This window comes from Lissotriton vulgaris, chromosome 8, assembly GCF_964263255.1.
Source record: "Lissotriton vulgaris chromosome 8, aLisVul1.2, whole genome shotgun sequence".
NCBI classification, from domain to species: domain Eukaryota; kingdom Metazoa; phylum Chordata; class Amphibia; order Caudata; family Salamandridae; genus Lissotriton; species Lissotriton vulgaris.
This window is the reverse complement of record NC_141696.1, coordinates 980,524,415-980,542,438: the sequence shown is the minus strand read 5'-3', so window position 1 is coordinate 980,542,438 and position 18,024 is coordinate 980,524,415. Positions and strand designations below refer to the sequence as shown.

Here is an 18,024-nt window from a genome sequence, read left to right as displayed (position 1 = left end):
GGATTCTTCTTTTGGATTTACCAGTGCTTGCTAAACAAATGAACAAGCATTGGCAAAACCAATATCTTAAGCAAACAAGCATTGCAAAGAGCAAAGTCTTGCCTTTAGTAATGCTTGTTCACCTTATGAGGCTTCATCTGCTTGCATTTAGATAATTTAAACGTATGGAAATATTAACTATCATTGTATTCTTCCTAAAGCCAAAAATCTGATCTTGATGTTGAAACAACAAAACCTACTGGAATAAACCGGAAGAGGTGAGTTCATTAATGTGTTTCCGGGACCTTCTAGTCTATAGGCAGACAGTATATGCAATTGGGGTACTTTGAACTTACTTCTGCTGCATATATGATTTATAGATTTAAAGCAATAGGCTAAACATTGGTAGGGTTCCCCCTCCTTTGCTTTACATTTGCGTTTTTGAATTTTACAGAGATTTATCGGGATTTGTAGCCGAGTGCCTATCTTTACGTTTTAATCTAAAGGTTTAATAGTGATTACAAATTCAGAATTTATCCAGCACTGCAAGATTTCAGTTTGTGATTTGAAAATATAGATGACGCTATGCATGGACATAAAAGTAATACCATTATCATATGGTGAAAAGCCAAAACATTACAATGCATAAATTAAGGACAAGGATAGGCCAACTGGAACCACTGTACCACACTATTCTCTTATAAAGAGCCTCTCTTTGACATAACTGTATACCCGAGAGCTAGAATCTCTCAATTTGTGTTCCTAAGAGTTGGTGGGAAACATGCAATGGTAGTGAAAATTTGGGTTCAGTATGAATTGCCAGTCGAAAAGGAAAACATTCATAATAGACCTAGCCTATTTTATTGACAATAGTTAGGAAAATACTCTGATCCTTAAGTTCTGAACTAGACTTAGCCGTCAGTGGCATATTTACAACGGGATTGTACCACCAGAATGTCACTTTTACAGATGTTCCGGTGGAACAATTCCCTGCCCCATATTTCAAAGTGGCGTTATGCACTACAAGATTGGTCTTGTAATTCTCTTTCTTCAGTCTGTCTTTTATAGAATATCTTAACATATTTGAAAACACCCCTTTTCATATCCACTTTAGGAGACACAGTGACTTGCATGCATTTGAAGTTAGGCAGGAAAGATATCTAGTTTTTTCTCCTTTTTTGTAGGAAATGCTGTTTCTATTTCATGAAATCTAAGTCAGAAGTATCATTTCTATGTAAAAATAGAATTATTAATGAGTTGCATTGATAATGTAGCTAATATACTTGTTTCCTAAGTCTGTGCATAACTATTGTTTCCGTGAACTGTCTGGCAGAATACCTGTAGTCAAAAAATATGAGCACAAACTACTTAATGGATAGGTAAAATAATTCATAAGCATTCTTTCAGAGGATGTATTGGACAAGGTGCCTAGAGTACATTACACACTCTTAGATATTTGACAAGCTGATTAACAGACTTCAAGTTCTGTAAAAGGGCTCTAGTCCACCCCAGCTGGCATGCATCACATTAGATTACTTAGTACTACTTTGCACAGAAAAGCCATGCTGAAATCACCTGGAGGCCCAACAAGAATAGAGTCTTGGTCCAGGAGTTACTCAGTGTAGCCGTGGTCGGTTATTTTTATTTTACTTTTCTCAGCGATAGGTCCCAAACTGTCACCCTGGGCCCTTTTCAATCCAATGAGAAAAAGGTGTCCTCCGGAGTCCCCCAAGGGTCCATCCTAAGCCCCCTCCTTTTCAACATTTATCTCATCCCTCTTCTCACCCTGATAGAATCATTCGGCATAACTATCACCGCATATGCCGATGATACTCAGTTGATCATCCCCCTAGACGACAATTCCAACAAGGCAGAGCTCAATCTCAAACACTGCCTAACTGCTGCATTCCAATGGATGGACGCAAACCACCTCAGTTGCAACTCAAATAAAACAGAGATCCTCCCCATCGGAAAGAACGCCTCCTTCTGTCCTGCCCTTTGGTGGCCTGACAACTCTGCTGCCCCCCCCAGACCGTCACTACCGCTAGAAACCTCAGGGTTCTTTTTGACTCTGATCTTTCATTTGACCATCATGCCACGACCGTAGCCGGCAAATGCTTCGGCATCAAATCCCTGAGAAAGTTCTTCGACTTCCTCCTCCTAGACTCTAGAAAAACGGTAACAGTAGCCCTCATTCTCTCGCGTGTGGACTACTGTAACGGTCTTGTGGCAGGTACCAAGAAGTCCACCCTCTCCAAACTCCAAAGTGTTTTACACACTGCCGCCCGCCTTGTCCTAAAACTACCTCGTAAATCCTCAATCTCCGCAGCCCTAAAGACCTTACATTGGCTTCCCCTACACAAGAGAATACTCTTCAAGATTCTCACCGTTGCCTTTCGAGCCTTTAACAAAACAGGTCCCATCTATCTTACCAGACGCTTCCCACACTACAACCCGAGTCGTTCCCTTCGATCTTCACAAGAAAATTTCATGACCTCCACCAAGTTCAACCTGAAGTCTAAAGGCGGAAAAACCCTAAGCACCCTGGCTATCAGAGCCTGGAACAGTATGCCCAGACACCTAAGACTTCAGACACTTGAGAAGCCTTTTAGAAAACTTCTCAAAACATGGATTTTCAATCTTCCCGACGATTGGACTAAAGCTTCCATCTAGCCTCCCCCCTACCACTCTGCGACCTGGCTTCAAGGACTTTCAGCGCCATGATGCTCCTTCCGGAGCGATCGCTGCGCTCTATAAATACCCCTCCAAATATCCAAATATCCAAATATTTGTGGTTTCTTCCTAAGATCATGTTTAAAATGCACATGAGAATTGATAGCAACAACCTCCAGTGGGATGATGGAAAAATGACTGGGGGCCTTTACCATGAGCCTTCATTTAGTTGGAGGTAATTCGTATTCCCTTAGCCACCCTCAGGATTGTGATTAACGGTAGCGGAGTGTTAGAATAAGCGTAGCCAATACCATGACAACACTATAGTTAACTAACTTATTTGCCTCAGTTCATCCAAGTACTCATTGTCGCAAGAGATAGTTAGTGAGGGATTGCATTTGATTGCACTCACATGTGCAGCCCAGAATCCACCGTTGATGCTGGTGATTCCAAGCAGTAAACATCTTGTGCTGCCCTGTATTGAATAATACATCTAACAGATCTGTGGGATATTACAAGGTCAATATGTTGCTTTCATTTTTCTCCCCTTTGTAATGACCTACCTTTAGATGAGTTACTTGTCTTGTGGTCTTGTTAACCTGAACATAAATATTTTTATCATTAGAGATCCAGAACTTGGCACTTTCATTGACATTGGAAGTGCAGCAGGGAAATACAGCAAGAGGTAACTCTTTCAGTATAGTTTTCAACTCTAGTTCTTGCTCCTTTCTGTAATGATGACATAAGGAGCCATGCCTATGTCACATCATTTCAGCAAAGCGGTTGGGTGATATTTGGGTTCTCATTTCACCTATTCACTGTCTAATTTTATCTTATTTCTGATGCAAAGCAAAATATTCCTATTCTCCATTACTCCCATCTTAGAAATTCGAAAGCCCTGAAAGGTCTGATTTGATCAGGTGCCATCAATATTGATCCATTAAACATTCCCAAAGTAATGAGTTCCTTGGAGTGATTGGGACATACGTACATATGCAGTGAGGGTTTCAAGTCAGCTCGCTTCATGGATTGGGTGTCATTTAGTCATAAGGAGCTGCCATTGGTTGTATAGGGTGACCTTAATGGCCAAGGTATACTTAGGACATTACTATGTCAAAGTGATCCACATCTTCTTCACTTTATGGTGAGTTTTCAGCCATTTTATGGATTTTCCATTTCAATCCTGTGCTTTCACTATCTCTTTGCTTACTCTGCAGTTCCGGTAGGCGGTAGCCAATGCTTGTGATATTGACTACACAATTCTTTTTGAATTACATAGTAAGAATTGGTAAAGCCAATAGCTTTCAAAGATGGCTGTTATGTTGCACGTAAATTCAGTGTGACAGACAACTTAGAGTATTTTTTTTGTATGCTTTCAATATGTTGCTTTTTATACCTCCAACATGGCAGTTATGTCTTGTCATTGCACAACATGATGAGCCTCCCGAAAATAAAGACGGAGGGATTTTGCTTTCGGATTTACCTGTGCTTGCAAAACGAATGAATAAGCATTGGCAAAACCAATATCTTAAGCAAACAAACATTGCAAAGAGCAAAGTCTTGCCTTTAGTAATGCTTGTGCAACCTATGAGGCTTCATCTGCGGGCATTTAGATTATTCAAACGTATGACAATATTAACTATTATTGTATTCTCCCTAAAGCCAAAAATCTGATTGTGATTTTGAAACAACAAAACCTACTGGAATATTCCAGAAGAGGTGAGTTCATTAGTGTGTTTCCTGGACCTTCTGGTCTATAGGCACACCGTATAAGCAATTGTGGCACTTTGAATCTACTTCTACTGCATATATGCTTTACAGATTTAAAAACAACAGGCTAAACATTGGTAGTATTCCTCCACCTTTGCTTTACATTTGCGTTTTGAATTTTAAAGAGATTTATATGGATTTTTAACCGTGTGCCTATCTTTACGTTTTAATCTAAAGGTTTAATAGTGAATAAAAATTTCAATTTGGGATTTGAAAATATAGAAGACGTTATGCATGATCAGAAAAGTAATACCATTATCATATGGTGAAAAGCAAAAACAATACAATGCATAAATTATAGACAGTTGTAGGCCAACTGTTACCACCGTACCACACTATTCTCTTATAAAGATCTTTTCTTTGAAATAGCTGTACCCCAGAGCTAGAGTCTCTCAAACTTAGGTTTTAACATATGGTTGGAAAAATGCCTTCAACGGCATATTTACAAGCAGATTGCGCCACTAGAATGTCACTTTTAATGATGTTCCAGTGGTGCAATGCCCTGCCACATATTTCAAAGTGGCGTTAAGCACTACAAGATTGGTTTTGTAGTTCTCTGGTTTCAGTCTGGTTTTTTTTCTAGAACATCACAACATGTTTGAAAATACCCTTTTGATATCCATCTTAGCAGACACATTGACTCGCGTACATTTCAAGTTCGGTTTTTATGGAATTGCTGTTTCTAATGTATGGAATCTAAGCCAGAATATTAGTCACTATTAAAAGACAGAATTATTACTGAATTTGCACTGCTCATGTAGGTGATATACTTGTTTCTTAATCATGGGCATAACAATTGTTTACTTGAACTGGCTGGCAGATTACCTGTAGCCAGAAAATATTATCACAAACTTCTTCATGATTAGGTACAAGGATTCATAAGCATTCTTTCAGTAACTGTGCTGGCCATGGTGCTTATAGTCCATTACAAACTCTTAGATATTTTACAAGTTGATTAAGTGACTTGAAGTTCTCCATAAGGGCTCAGGTTGACCTAGAAAGTCATGCATCATATCAGATTACTTACTACTGCTTGGCACTGGAAAGCAATGCTGAAATCACTCAAAGACCCAACAAGAGGTAGAGTCTTGGTCCGGGTATTACTCCCAGTATGGCCATGATTGGTTCTTTGTGGTTTCTTCCTATGATCATGTTTCAAATGCACATGAAAATTGATAGCAGCAACCTCCAGTGGGATGATGGAAAAATAAAGGAGTGCCTTTACATTAAGCTTTCTTTTAGTTGGAGGAAATCCTGATTGTGTAGTCGCACCATAGCCACACTCTGCATTGTCACTGTCCGTAGCTGAGGGTTAGAAGTTTCTTCCACATGTCATCCAAGGACTGACTGTCTCAAGAGAAAATTAGCATGGGCATGCATTTTTCTGCACTTCAAATGTGCAGCGCCTATTTCACACTAGAGGCCACCATTGATGCTGGTTATTTACAGTAATAAAACATTGTACTATCCTAACTTGGAGGGAAATGCTAGTTGCAAGTACAGACAGGAGAGGATCACAAAGTAATGCTGTTGACAAATATTTGCTTGCTAAGTGTACAACCTATTACACATGTTAGTGCACAAGGAATCAAAAGATAACATCAGCTAATAACTTACATTATCACGGAAGCAGCACTGTACTAGAGCTAACTAGTTGACAGTGTCAAATGGTCCTCTGATGGATCCTGCTTCACTGATAGGTGGTGTGGGTATTAGGATGTCCAAAACAAGCAGTGGGGCCTGATTGTATTCCACTCGAGTTTTACAAGAAATTCCTCCCAACCCTACAAATAGACATCATGAATCTTATGGTTTCAACGCAAAGGGGGGCGGTAACTCCTACCTCCTGGGGCGAAGCCTCAATGGTGGTTTTAAAAAAAAAAATAAAGATCCTAAGGATCCAGGGTCATACAGACCTATAAGTCTCATGAATAGTGACAACAAGATATACTCTAAGATCTTGGCTAATCGTTTGAGTATGATAATTGACAAGGTCGTCTCCCCCCGCCAACACGGGTTTATCCCTGGGAGGGGCACTGCAGACCATATAAGGAGGGTATTTACATTGTTTTATGGTACGGCAGCCTCACGAGACCCTATGGCTTTAATACTTCTGGACGCTGAGAAAGCGTTTGATAGGGTCTTGTGGGGCTTTTTATGGGCTGCGCTAAGCAAAGTTAATGTTGGTAAAATCTGCATAGGGGCCCTGAAGGCTTTATATAAGAACCCCACAATTAGGCTCAGAGTAATGGGGCAGCAGAGTGAGATAACGAACTTCGAGCGTGGAACGAGGCATGGGTGCCCCTGCTCCCCGCTACTCTTTGCCTTCTATATTGACACTTTTATAAGAAGAATGGAGCTAAATAGGAATATCCTGCCAATCATCTTGAATGGATATGAGACTAAAATACTAGGGTATGCAGACGACCTACATCGCCTGATCCTACCTCTGCATTAGTTGAAATAGAAAAGGAAGCCAAAGTCTATGGGTCCTTATCAGGAGATAAACTGAACCAAAGAAAAACACAAATCATTGCAAATCAACAGGTCACTATTCTTGATCAGAGAGTTACAGATGCCGCAATCTATCTAGGAATTACTATAACATCAGATCTATCGAAGGTTGTGGAAAAAAATCTGGGCCCGGTGAACAAAAAGTCTAAAGAAAATCTAGACAGGATGAATAATTTGCATTTAACATTAATTGGCAGGTGTAACGTAATAAAAATGCTGTTCTTGCCAAAGGTTTTATATCTATTTCGTACTATTTCGCTAAAATTTAATTACAGCTGGTTCAGGGAAATTGAGGGACTGAGCAACTGTTTTATATGGGCAAATGGTAAAACACGTAAGGCCATCAAACTTTTGTCATTGTCTAGAGACTGAGGGGTCTGGCGGTACCAGATTTTAAGGCTTATTATCTGGCTGCAGCCCTGCAAAGTATTAGAGGTTTATTAGGTGGGAATCTGAAAGACAGGTGGAGGGATAATGAAGGTATCCCAGATATATTCAAATTATTAATAGTGGACTCTAATAGGCGATTGCTTACACACTACGAACCGAATTACTACAAAAAAACAAAATTTAAGTTATTAGGGGCTGCATTATGGTCAATGGTTCGGAAAAAAATCAATCTTGGGCGGATTAATTTCTATACTCCTATGTATAAGAATAGCTCATTGCCAGAAGTGTTTCATGATCAGGTGATAAAACGGTGGGACATACTTGGGGTTAACATGATAGGAGACCTTATTGATCATACAGACTTAATCACTTTCGACAAAGCTCAGCAGCTATATAACCTTGACCGCAGAATTTTTTTTAAATATTTACAGATCAGGTCAGTTTTGTTAAAAAAACTGGCTGGTAATATGAAACTTAAGAGGGAAGAGGTTATGGAGCAACTGAGAGATGAGGAGGGTTGTTCGTTCTCACAATTATATGATGCAATATGCCAGTATAAGGAGGATGATCGACTGAAAATATTTGATAAGTGGAGAACGAAATTAAACCTATCAGGGAATGAGGGTGAAAGGTCGCTCAATTTTGCTAATACAGTATTAAAAGTAGCAAACTTACACTCACAGTATTATAAAACCCTGTTTGAGCTATATTATACACCGTACAGAATAGCTCGCTGGGATGGAACAAGTGGGATAACGTGCCAGAGGTGCCAAAGCTTACAAGCTGATACAATACATATGTTTGCTTCATGTCCTAACCTAGATCCATTTAAAAGATCGCTAGAACAATTTTTGGATAGCGCATTAGGGATTTCCATCAGTTTAACAGACAAAGTAATGGTGCTTGGAATAGCGAGAGAGGGGCTTGCAATACCTCATCAAGAATTTATATTTTTGGCAATGACCTTAAGTCGGCTGTGCATAGCATCATTATGGAAGGATGCTAACCCTCCAACATTCCAACAATGGTTGGCTAGGCTCATAGCCATATATTTCTTAGAGAAAGCTCTGTATGATAAAAAAGGATGGAAGGCAAAGCAATTAGGGAAGCAGGTTTGGGCACCGGTGGCAGAATGGAAATCAAGGATAGATGAAAACTAGAATAGATGAAGTTATAGGAATTTATATTTATGCTGAGAGTTTTTTTCTTTTTTGTATTCCCTAATTTGCCTTCTCTTCTTTCCTTATTCCGTTTGTTAAAAATGTCTCCTCCGCATGTGTATTGGTATTGTGTTACTCTCTTGAAGATTATAATAAGATTTAGTTTTGTTTTGTTATACAAATCCTGTGGAAGATTTAATTGCTAAAGCCTAATACCTGATGATGAACAATAAAACATTTTTTTTAAAAAGGATGTCCAAAACACAATGTAAGCCACCCAATGAGGACCAATAATTGGTGAATTACTCACAAGTTTAAAATAACATTCAAATACACCAGTCTCAGGACCATGCTGTAAAGAAAAGTATCACAATAGGAAGACCCAGTTGCCTAGAGAAGTTACGTTTGACTAAAATTATGCATATTAGGAGCTCTGCTACAGCAACACAGTATAAAAGAAGCAGAACTTGATACTCTGGACATATTCACTGGTTTCCCTACAACATATTTAGATCTAAATGGAAAAATAGCACAGTTCAATGAAAGATAATAGTCTCAGGCAATTTAGATACTTGGTTAAAGTTTTAATGATCTGAAATCAATACAGATAAACAATCTTTTAAGCATTTCAGTAAGGAATATTGCAGCACGTAGTACACGACTGCACATTTAGTCAGAGATTCAATTCCAAAAAGAATGGCTTAAAACAGACATCAGATACAGGTTCCTACCACCATTAAAGGCAGAAGGATGGTTTCTGTCTCTAACAGCATCCAAAGAGTCTAAGGCAAAAGGGGTAAAAGGAATCAAGTCCGCTAAGGACAAGTACATAAGCATGGGCAAAAAGGGGAAATAAGACAAGATCAAATAGTTCGGCAAAGAAGGATTCCAGAGCAACTGCCCAAGTCATCAGTAACAGCAAAATGCAATCCAAAATTAAAAATTCAAAGGATAGTTTATAAAATCATAGGAAAAGTGTTCCATTCTCTCCCAAATAAAAGAATCAGAATGACAACCTTTGCCCTTCCTTTGGGTTTCTTCTTTTATAGTCTTCATGATGCTTTAGGTGATGTACAATCACTCCACTAGTCAGTCATGATTAGTTTATGTATAGAATCACCAATACATTTTAGTTATTCCTGCATGCTTTCCCATGCTGATCATGAAAATGAACAGGCTTTCCAGGCCTCACAGGTTTGACAATGGTAAGAAGTATACACAGTAAAAGTCTAGGGCACTGGGTTATAGTTCATTTTCCCACCAGACAATTTCACAGTTAGCTCTGAAAGGGATCTATGGCATAATATCAACAGACAGAATATAGACATACAAAAATACCGACACAAAAATATCGACATCAAAAATATCGGAGTTCTATCTACATTAAGGTAAGTACAAAAATATCGAAAAAAAAATATCGTAGTACAAAAATATCGAAGTTAAAAAGATAGTTTTTTAAATGTATTCATAATAATGTAAATATAATTTAAAAATACAAATAATTTAACAAATTATAAATATAAACATTAAAACATGTTTAAAAAATTATAACTAATACATATACATTTAAAATACATTAAAAAATCTATATATAAATTAATATATATACTTACTCCACATATTGCAACAGTAGCGAAAGCGTTGGATAGCGTAGGGGTAAAAATTACTATTCCCACTCCAGAGAGTGCAACAGTAGGGAAAGCGTTGGATAGCTTAGGGGTAAAAATTATTATTCCCACTCCAAAGGGTGCAAAAGTAGGGAAAGCGTTGGATAGCGTATGGGTAAAAATTACTATTCCCACTCCAGAGGGTGCAACAGTAAGGAAAGCGTTGGATAGCGCAGGGGTAAAAATTACTATTCCCACTCCAGAGAGTGCAACAGTAGGGAAAGCGTTGGCTAGCGTAGGGGTAAAAATTACTATTCCCACTCCAAAGGGTGGGACAGTAGGGAAAGCGTTGGATAGCGTAGGGGTAAAAATTACTATTCCCACTCCAGAGGGTGCAACAGTAGGGAAAGCGTTGGATAGCGTAGGGGTAAATATTACTATTCCCACTCCAAAGGGTGGGACAGTAGGGAAAGCGTTGGATAGCGTAGGGGTAAAAATTACTATTCCCACTCCAGAGGGTGCAACAGTAGGGAAAGCGTTGGATAGCGTAGGGGTAAATATTACTATTCCCACTCCAAAGGGTGCAACAGTAGGGAAAGTGTTGGATAGCGTAGGGGTAAAAATTACTATTCCCACTCCAAAGGGTGCAACAGTAGGAAAAGCTTTGGATAGCGTAGGGGTAAAAATTACTATTCCCACTCCAAAGGGTGCAACAGTAGGGAACGCGTTGGATAGCGTAGGGGTACAAATTACTATAACCACTCCAGAGGGTGCAACAGTAGGGAAAGCGTTGGATAGCATGAGGGTAAAAATTACTTCCCACACTACTCCCCCTTTAACACACAACACACTACACATACAAAAAACACAATTAATATAAATAACAATTAATCAATAATTAACAATTAATATTATTACATTGATGTAATTATAAATTAACTAATTAACACATATTAATTACCAATTAATAATTAATTACCAATTAATAATTATTTAACAAGATATTTACAAGAATAAACAATATTTATTAATACATTATTTAGAATTAATATTATGAAAATAAATTACCAATTAATTAATTACCAATTAATTAATAGATACCAATAAATAAATACAATCTACTTAATAATTTAATTTAATTATGTCACACCCTATTCCCCTATAAACACACAACCCACTACACATAAATAAATCACATAAAAAATGTAATTGTCATTTAATCACTTAATAATAATTAATTAACAATTATGTATTAATTAACAATAACACAACATAATAAATATTACTACATTAACTCTAATTAATTTAATTAACTAATTAATAATAATTAATTACCAATTAATTAATAATTAATGATTATTTATTAATCACACATATTCAAACATATTAATTAATTCATTATAATTAAATTATCTCCCACCCTGTTCCCCTATAAACCCTCAACCCGCTCTGATACTAAAACGCAAAATGTAAACAAAATTACTAATGTCTAAACATACATTAAAAAACATGTTTAACAAACATATAAAATACATATAAAAATACGCAACACTAAACAAAATTTCGAAATTAGTAACATCGATATATTTGATATCAATATTACTAACTTCAATATTACTTACCTTAATATCGATATTCTGTCTATCGATATTATTGCACATCGATATTCTATACCATCAAAATTAAAACATCGATATTATTGTATATCGATATTTTAATTTTGATATTTTTTCTCTCTACCCTCTGAAAGAATGTCCTTTAAATTTAAAATGATACGTGCACAGAACAAATAAGGCAACATGTGCAAAAGTGCCTAAGGACCATTGTACATGGCTGAGAGAAGACTGCAGCTTAGGAAAGAACATTTTTCAAAGGTTTTAAAATGCATATGTCAGCTTTAAATAATTATACTCAACTAGAGTCAAATACAATGCATTAAATCATCATTTCATAGGAAGAAAAAAATAGTAATGCTTCACCAATGTATTATTACACGAAATTGATTCATTTCAACTATGGCCGACTGCCACAGTTATTCAACACCATAAATATAAATTATTCTTAAAAATCATTTTACTAAAATCGTTACCTATGATCATCATGGTCCCTCCTATTACATTTGTAAGTTTCAGTTTCCTAACAAATTTTTTTCACATATTTGCACCATAATCTATATAGGATGCATTTCAATGTAAGGCAATAGAAATGCTAAGCCACATCATTAGAATCATTAGTTTTTCATCAGTAAGTAAATGATAAATCATTATTTTCATCTTTTTATGGAAGCCTGCTAATAAGCATTATAACCAGTTAGCAATTATGTTTTCTTTTTGTAACATGTTTAAGCACGCTTTTGTATTTCTGTTACTTCACTTGTCTCTGCTGTGTTACTTTGCAGGGTGCACATTCAGGTTTCTGTGTCTAAATCGGAAAATGTGTAGTGTAAAGTATGTTGAAATATTTTGCTTTATCAATGGGATGCCTTCTAACAGTTTAATCCTAGTAAACCCTCCAGGAGGTGTACATTTTAGCTGCGTAGAGTGAGAGATATGGTACATTTCTATGGTTAAATCATTCATACACAACACATGCACTTCAAATTAGGACACACACAGGCCAGCCATTAAAACAACAGAAGCCACCACTAACTAGCACAACAAATAAACCAATTGTTACTCAGATTCTACAAAATGATACCTGACTGCTATGTTTCCAGTGAGTGGGAAAGCCAAAATTCATGTGGAAAGTCATTCCTGAAATGCGGAGAGCACAATGAAGCAAAACAGATAGTAGAAATGCTGTAAATAAGATATTAGAATGTGATGCTGTTAGGATTTGTCTAACGATGTTCTTTTAGGCAGGAAGGTCAATTTTTGTCTTGCATTTCTGATGTTATATGGATCCTCCTTTGCAACAACACTAGAAGCATTTCCTAATCACAAAGGAGAGAGACCCTGTGTGTACTTCATTATATTGTATATGATTCTGTATGATTATATTGTGAACTGCTAGATAAGCACAAAGTGACCCCAAGGACCGCATCACATTGTGGCCGTAAGTGCCACGGTTACGTATATACCTTTGCCCATTGGCTAGCAGATTTGTTCCATGGACCAATGTGTGCCTTTTGCAATGAGCTTTTGATAAGTGCCCAAAAATGAAAACTAATCAGAATGTTATACTTCTGAAACCTATATTTCAAGCATAACTGGACCACTGAATGGACAAGTCAGAAATGTGGTCCTCTTGTAATTCTTCAAATTGCTAATTAGATTGATTGGGGTTATCTGCAATGATGTTAATTATGCCCTTCTGGGACTTACATGTTTAGATCATATCATATCTAAATCTGCCCTCTTTAACCCGTCTTAAGATTCCTCAAATGATTGGGTGAAACCTTTGTCAATTACTGATTTAGTTGTCAACCCTCATCACCGTGGGCATCGATATAATTCGGGCCCAGTCATTATGTTCCCCATATGGGCCCTCTCTGTTCCTGCAGACCACACATTTTAAAGACCGCTGTTCTGAATCAGCAAGATCCTTAGTATTATTAAACCATTTATGTCATGTTGTTTGCAACTATTGAATGTCAAACTCATATTTTGGATGACTGTTTCTTTTCAGTGTTAGAGATCAAGATATTGGGGATTTCGTCGACAGTGGAAGTGCTGCTGTGAAAGGCTACAAGAGGTAATCTCCAATAATATTGCTTTTTAATAATAACTTGTTTTAATCCACCACTTTACGGCACACTGGGGTTTGTTTAGTCATTACTTGCAGCTTTTGGAAAGTCTGTAAACATTGGAGAACGTCAATTTACTAGCCTCAGAAAAAGGTTTTTGGGATACAAACTAGTGACCTGTAGATCCCCACCTGTTTCAGCAGCGAATGTTCAACTCACTTTGCGTCCTGCTGCTTTTGGCAATTATCACTTCGCTTTGGCTCTGGTGCCCTCCTATTCTATAATGGCGCTCCACGTATTTCACTCAATTGAAGGAAAACACCTCATTGCTCCTTGACGTTTGACTAAACTTTCCCACAAGTCTTAAACACCCTACCACAGAGATCAACTTCTGCACCACTTAAACCATATGGTCGTTACTCTCCCACTAACACTTCTACCCTGGTTGCCATTACATTTCAATGCTAGACTCCTGCCACTTGTCCAAGGACTTTGACAATATCCTTCCCAGACTGTTTGAGCTGAAAAATATTTCACTTAAATCTACAAGGGTAATTGCAGGGTGATTCCATTCCACCACCTATGGAGAAATCACAGAGAAGTTATTACTAGACCAGGAAAAACATGCACATTTAATTTTTCAGCTGAAGCTTGTAACATTATGGCTACATAATAGAAATGTATCAGAGAAATATTGCTCAACCTTGCTACAGAGAAAAATATACTCTGAATATGTTTAAAATCATCAACAACAACTTTTTGAAATATTCATCTAGTCCAAAACACAAAGGGTGGTTTCACAGTACATGACTACCGACACTGCTATGTATTGGGCATGGACAGAGAGCTCTGCGCCGACCTAACTGAAGCCTGTCAGCAGCACCCTTACTTGGGGGCCATTGAAACCTCCAGGAGCCCGGGCAGGGCGGCCCCCACTGAGAGACAGCTGGAGTGTTGTACCACCCTCCGGGTTGACTGGACCCTGTAGAGTTATCATGGCTGGAAGCAGGCCGCAACGGCTGACCTTCCACACCGCCCACTAGGAGCTCGGAGGCCCCTGCAGCCCCCGCCTGAGAATGTGGACATGGGTCTGGCCTAAATATATCGTTAGGGGGAGCAACAATTTCACCCCATGAAGGTACTTGGCATTAGAGGCTGGGGCAGCCTGAGTCCTGGCTGCGCCTGGTGGTCCAGAGGCTCCTGTCGTAAAAAAGCCTGAGCTGGGAGCAGTGCTGGGCAGCGGGGAAAGACCATTCATCACCCAGGGGCTGAAGTCCGCCCAGAGGTACGGCAAGCTGACAAGCTGAGCTATTTCCAACCCTTAACCACAGGTGGTGGAGGAAACATCTGGAACCAGGGGTCACTGTGCGAGTCAGCTGCAGGGTCCCCTCCCGGCGGAGGCCCTGGGAAGGGTAGGTGATATTGGTGGAGAAGTGTGCCTCAAATGGTTAGAGCGGCAGACCCTGATGCAGAGGTCTGGTCCGGGACTAGGGTTCAATATCCGCCTCGGCGGGTCTTGGGCTCAATTTCCTTGGACCTGATAATTCTCGCCTCAGTGCCTATTCTAATCATGGGTCCCACTCTGCAACTCTGGGCAATAGCTTGCTTAATCTCCGCAACGGCCCCAACAGCGCTGGGATGCCTGGCTTCACCTTGGGGGTGCCCAGGAGTGGACATTCCACACGGAAAAACCAGGAAGGGTTCCTAAGCTGTATACGGACAGCGCCGGGACACCTCCGTTGGAGGTACCTGTGCGCTTTACTTATGGCATTTACATACAATGGGCTGCTGCAGTTTGGGCAGCCCCCTAGGATGTGGACCCACTGGACATTTCCAGCACTAGCTCTGTGCCCACGGATGGGGGCAGAGATAGGCAAACTGAGGGCCAGGGCTCACAAGTCCCCCCAATGAAGCACAGGAGGTACAGGCAGGCCCCACAGATGCAGAGATGGTTCTAGACCAGCTGTCCCAACCCCCTCATATTACCCTGCATAAAATCCTCGACACCATTGCAGACGTAAAGTCCCTGCTCCAGATGAAGATTGGCTCAGTGTCAGCCAAACTGGGTCTACTGCATGCTGAGTACCATAAATTGACCAATAGAATCAAGGAATCGTAATCAGCCATAACCAAACTGAAACTGGCACAGTGGGCTACGAAAGCACAACTGACAGTTTTGATGCAAACTTGAGCACAGGGCGGAAGCTGCTGAAGGTGCAATCAGTGCAACAATGTGCATGTAGTGGGATTTCCCAAGAGTCAACGGGCTTTGGCATGGCGGCCTATCTGGAGACATGGATGTGATCAGAGGTGGCCCCAAATCAACTAACACTCTTCTTTGAACTTGAAAGAGCTTAGAAGGTCCTGGATCAGTTGCCGGCCCTGGGGCACTCACCTAAACCAGTAGTTGCCTAATTGTTGCATTATAAACACAGAGGCACCTCATTGCAACGGGCAAGAGAGGGGACCCATTCAGGGTGGGCAATAGACAGGTGATATTGTTTCCTGACTTCACAGCACCTGTCCAGTCCAAACGAGCCTCATTCTCGGAGGTTAAAAGGGTGCTACCGGAGGAAGGCCTTTGTTACTCCCTCCTTTTCTCAGCAAAGCTGACATTCATGGTTGATGGCAATTCCCATTTCTGCCATGATCTGGAGAAGACATGCTCTTGGCTGGAGGCGTGTAGGAGAAGGAGAGCTAGTACTGGGCTCAGTAGGCCGGGGACCGCAGTGTAGGTACGCCACTCTCAGGGGGACCCCCATTGAGGAACACTGGCAAAACCCACCAGATCACAAGCAGACAAGGTCCTGCATGGGACAGCGGCGATGACCAAAGCCAGGGCAACCAAAACTGAGGAATGATCAGCCTCAGGATGCTGAACTGGGAACTCAGATTCTGATGGCCTGGAACTGGCTGATGACATCCCCCGAGTGCCGCACCTCAGACCGAGGACAAGCTCATATAAGGGGGTCTGCAGGCACGGCCCATGAACCATATAGAGGTCTCCCTGCCAAGGATGTCATGGGGGTCTGAGTTAGTGAACTGGAATGGAGGACAAACGTTTTGAATGCACTTTTAATGTTTGAAATCTCTTTTTTATTCATTTCACAATCAAACAATGATATATAATATCTACATTGACAATATAAGCATCAAGCGAGGAGCCTACAAATATAGTAGTTTCCACCGCATCAGAGATGCCTATCCATCAGTGCTTCAAGAACCGCTAGGCTCTGTCCAGTTTCCCTGGCCAATGAGTATTAACATCATCTGTGAAAAGACAGTTAAGCCAAGGATATTTTCCTCCGTGAAAGGCTACTCTGTAAAAAGAACTACAAAGAAAAGAAAATAGAAAACCAAGAACTGGAGATATTCCCCAGCCCTGACAATGGAGGCTCCCTCGCCATTAGGGAGGTGAAGAAGAGAAGGAGGAGCAGCAAGGGTGTAGTGCATCTTCAATCGGTTTTGCCTCACTGATAAGTCCTCCCCGCTAGGGCGTAAGGCATCCTCAAATCGCTGAAGAGCCCATAGGCAGGGAGGAACAGATCGAGCATGGTCTAACTTGGATAAATGTTGTACCAGGGGTTGCCAGATATGTGTAAATTTGGCGTCAGCATGTGCAAGGTGGCTGGAAAGGAGCTCCATCTCCATTAGGTCCCATAGGCAAGTAAGCCACACCAAAAAACGGGGGAGGGTTCAGAGCTGTTTTCCAGTTGAGCGTAATGATCTGTTTTGCTGCTCCTAACATGTGAACTATCAAACTCCAATCCAAGTGAGTCTTGGCCTTGAGAGACTGACTTCAAAGTCGAGAACCACCACTCTGGGAGTATTCCGAATGGGAAAACCTATAACGTCCTTGATGTGGCTCAGCACTTGTTTCCAAAAGATCATCAGTAGCTGGCACGACCACCTTATGTGAATAAACAAACCCATGTCCACCTTGCATCACCAGCACAGGTCCGTGGATGTGGGAAACATTTTCTGGAGATGAAGGGGGGGTATAATACCAATGAGTCATTACTTTGTAAGCCAACTCTTGTTGTGTGATACTTTCAAAGGTGTTAGGCATGTCTCTCCATAGCTGTTCTCAGTGTTCGGGGGAGGCATCTTATGAAAAGTCTATGTGCCACTTCTGTTGATAAGGGTGGAGAGGCAGAGGGTAAGAGTGTTGCAGGACCCTTAAGGTTCGGGAAATTAGGCCCCGCATTCCATCAAATGATCGTACTAACAATTCAAAAGGGGTCAG

The 18,024-nt window shown here is 40.1% G+C and overlaps 1 protein-coding gene across 6 annotated transcripts in view; it reads left to right on the top strand.

Moving 5' to 3' along the window:
* Positions 1-18,024, top strand: part of SCEL (sciellin) — a 444,440-nt gene that overhangs the window by 300,826 nt on the left and 125,590 nt on the right. For all 6 annotated transcript variants that reach the window (XM_086934828.1, XM_086934831.1, XM_086934830.1 and 3 more), the window contains one exon: positions 13,721-13,786. In XM_086934828.1, coding sequence (XP_086790954.1) covers positions 13,721-13,786 — 66 coding nt within the window. The remainder of the gene's footprint in view (positions 1-13,720; positions 13,787-18,024) is intronic.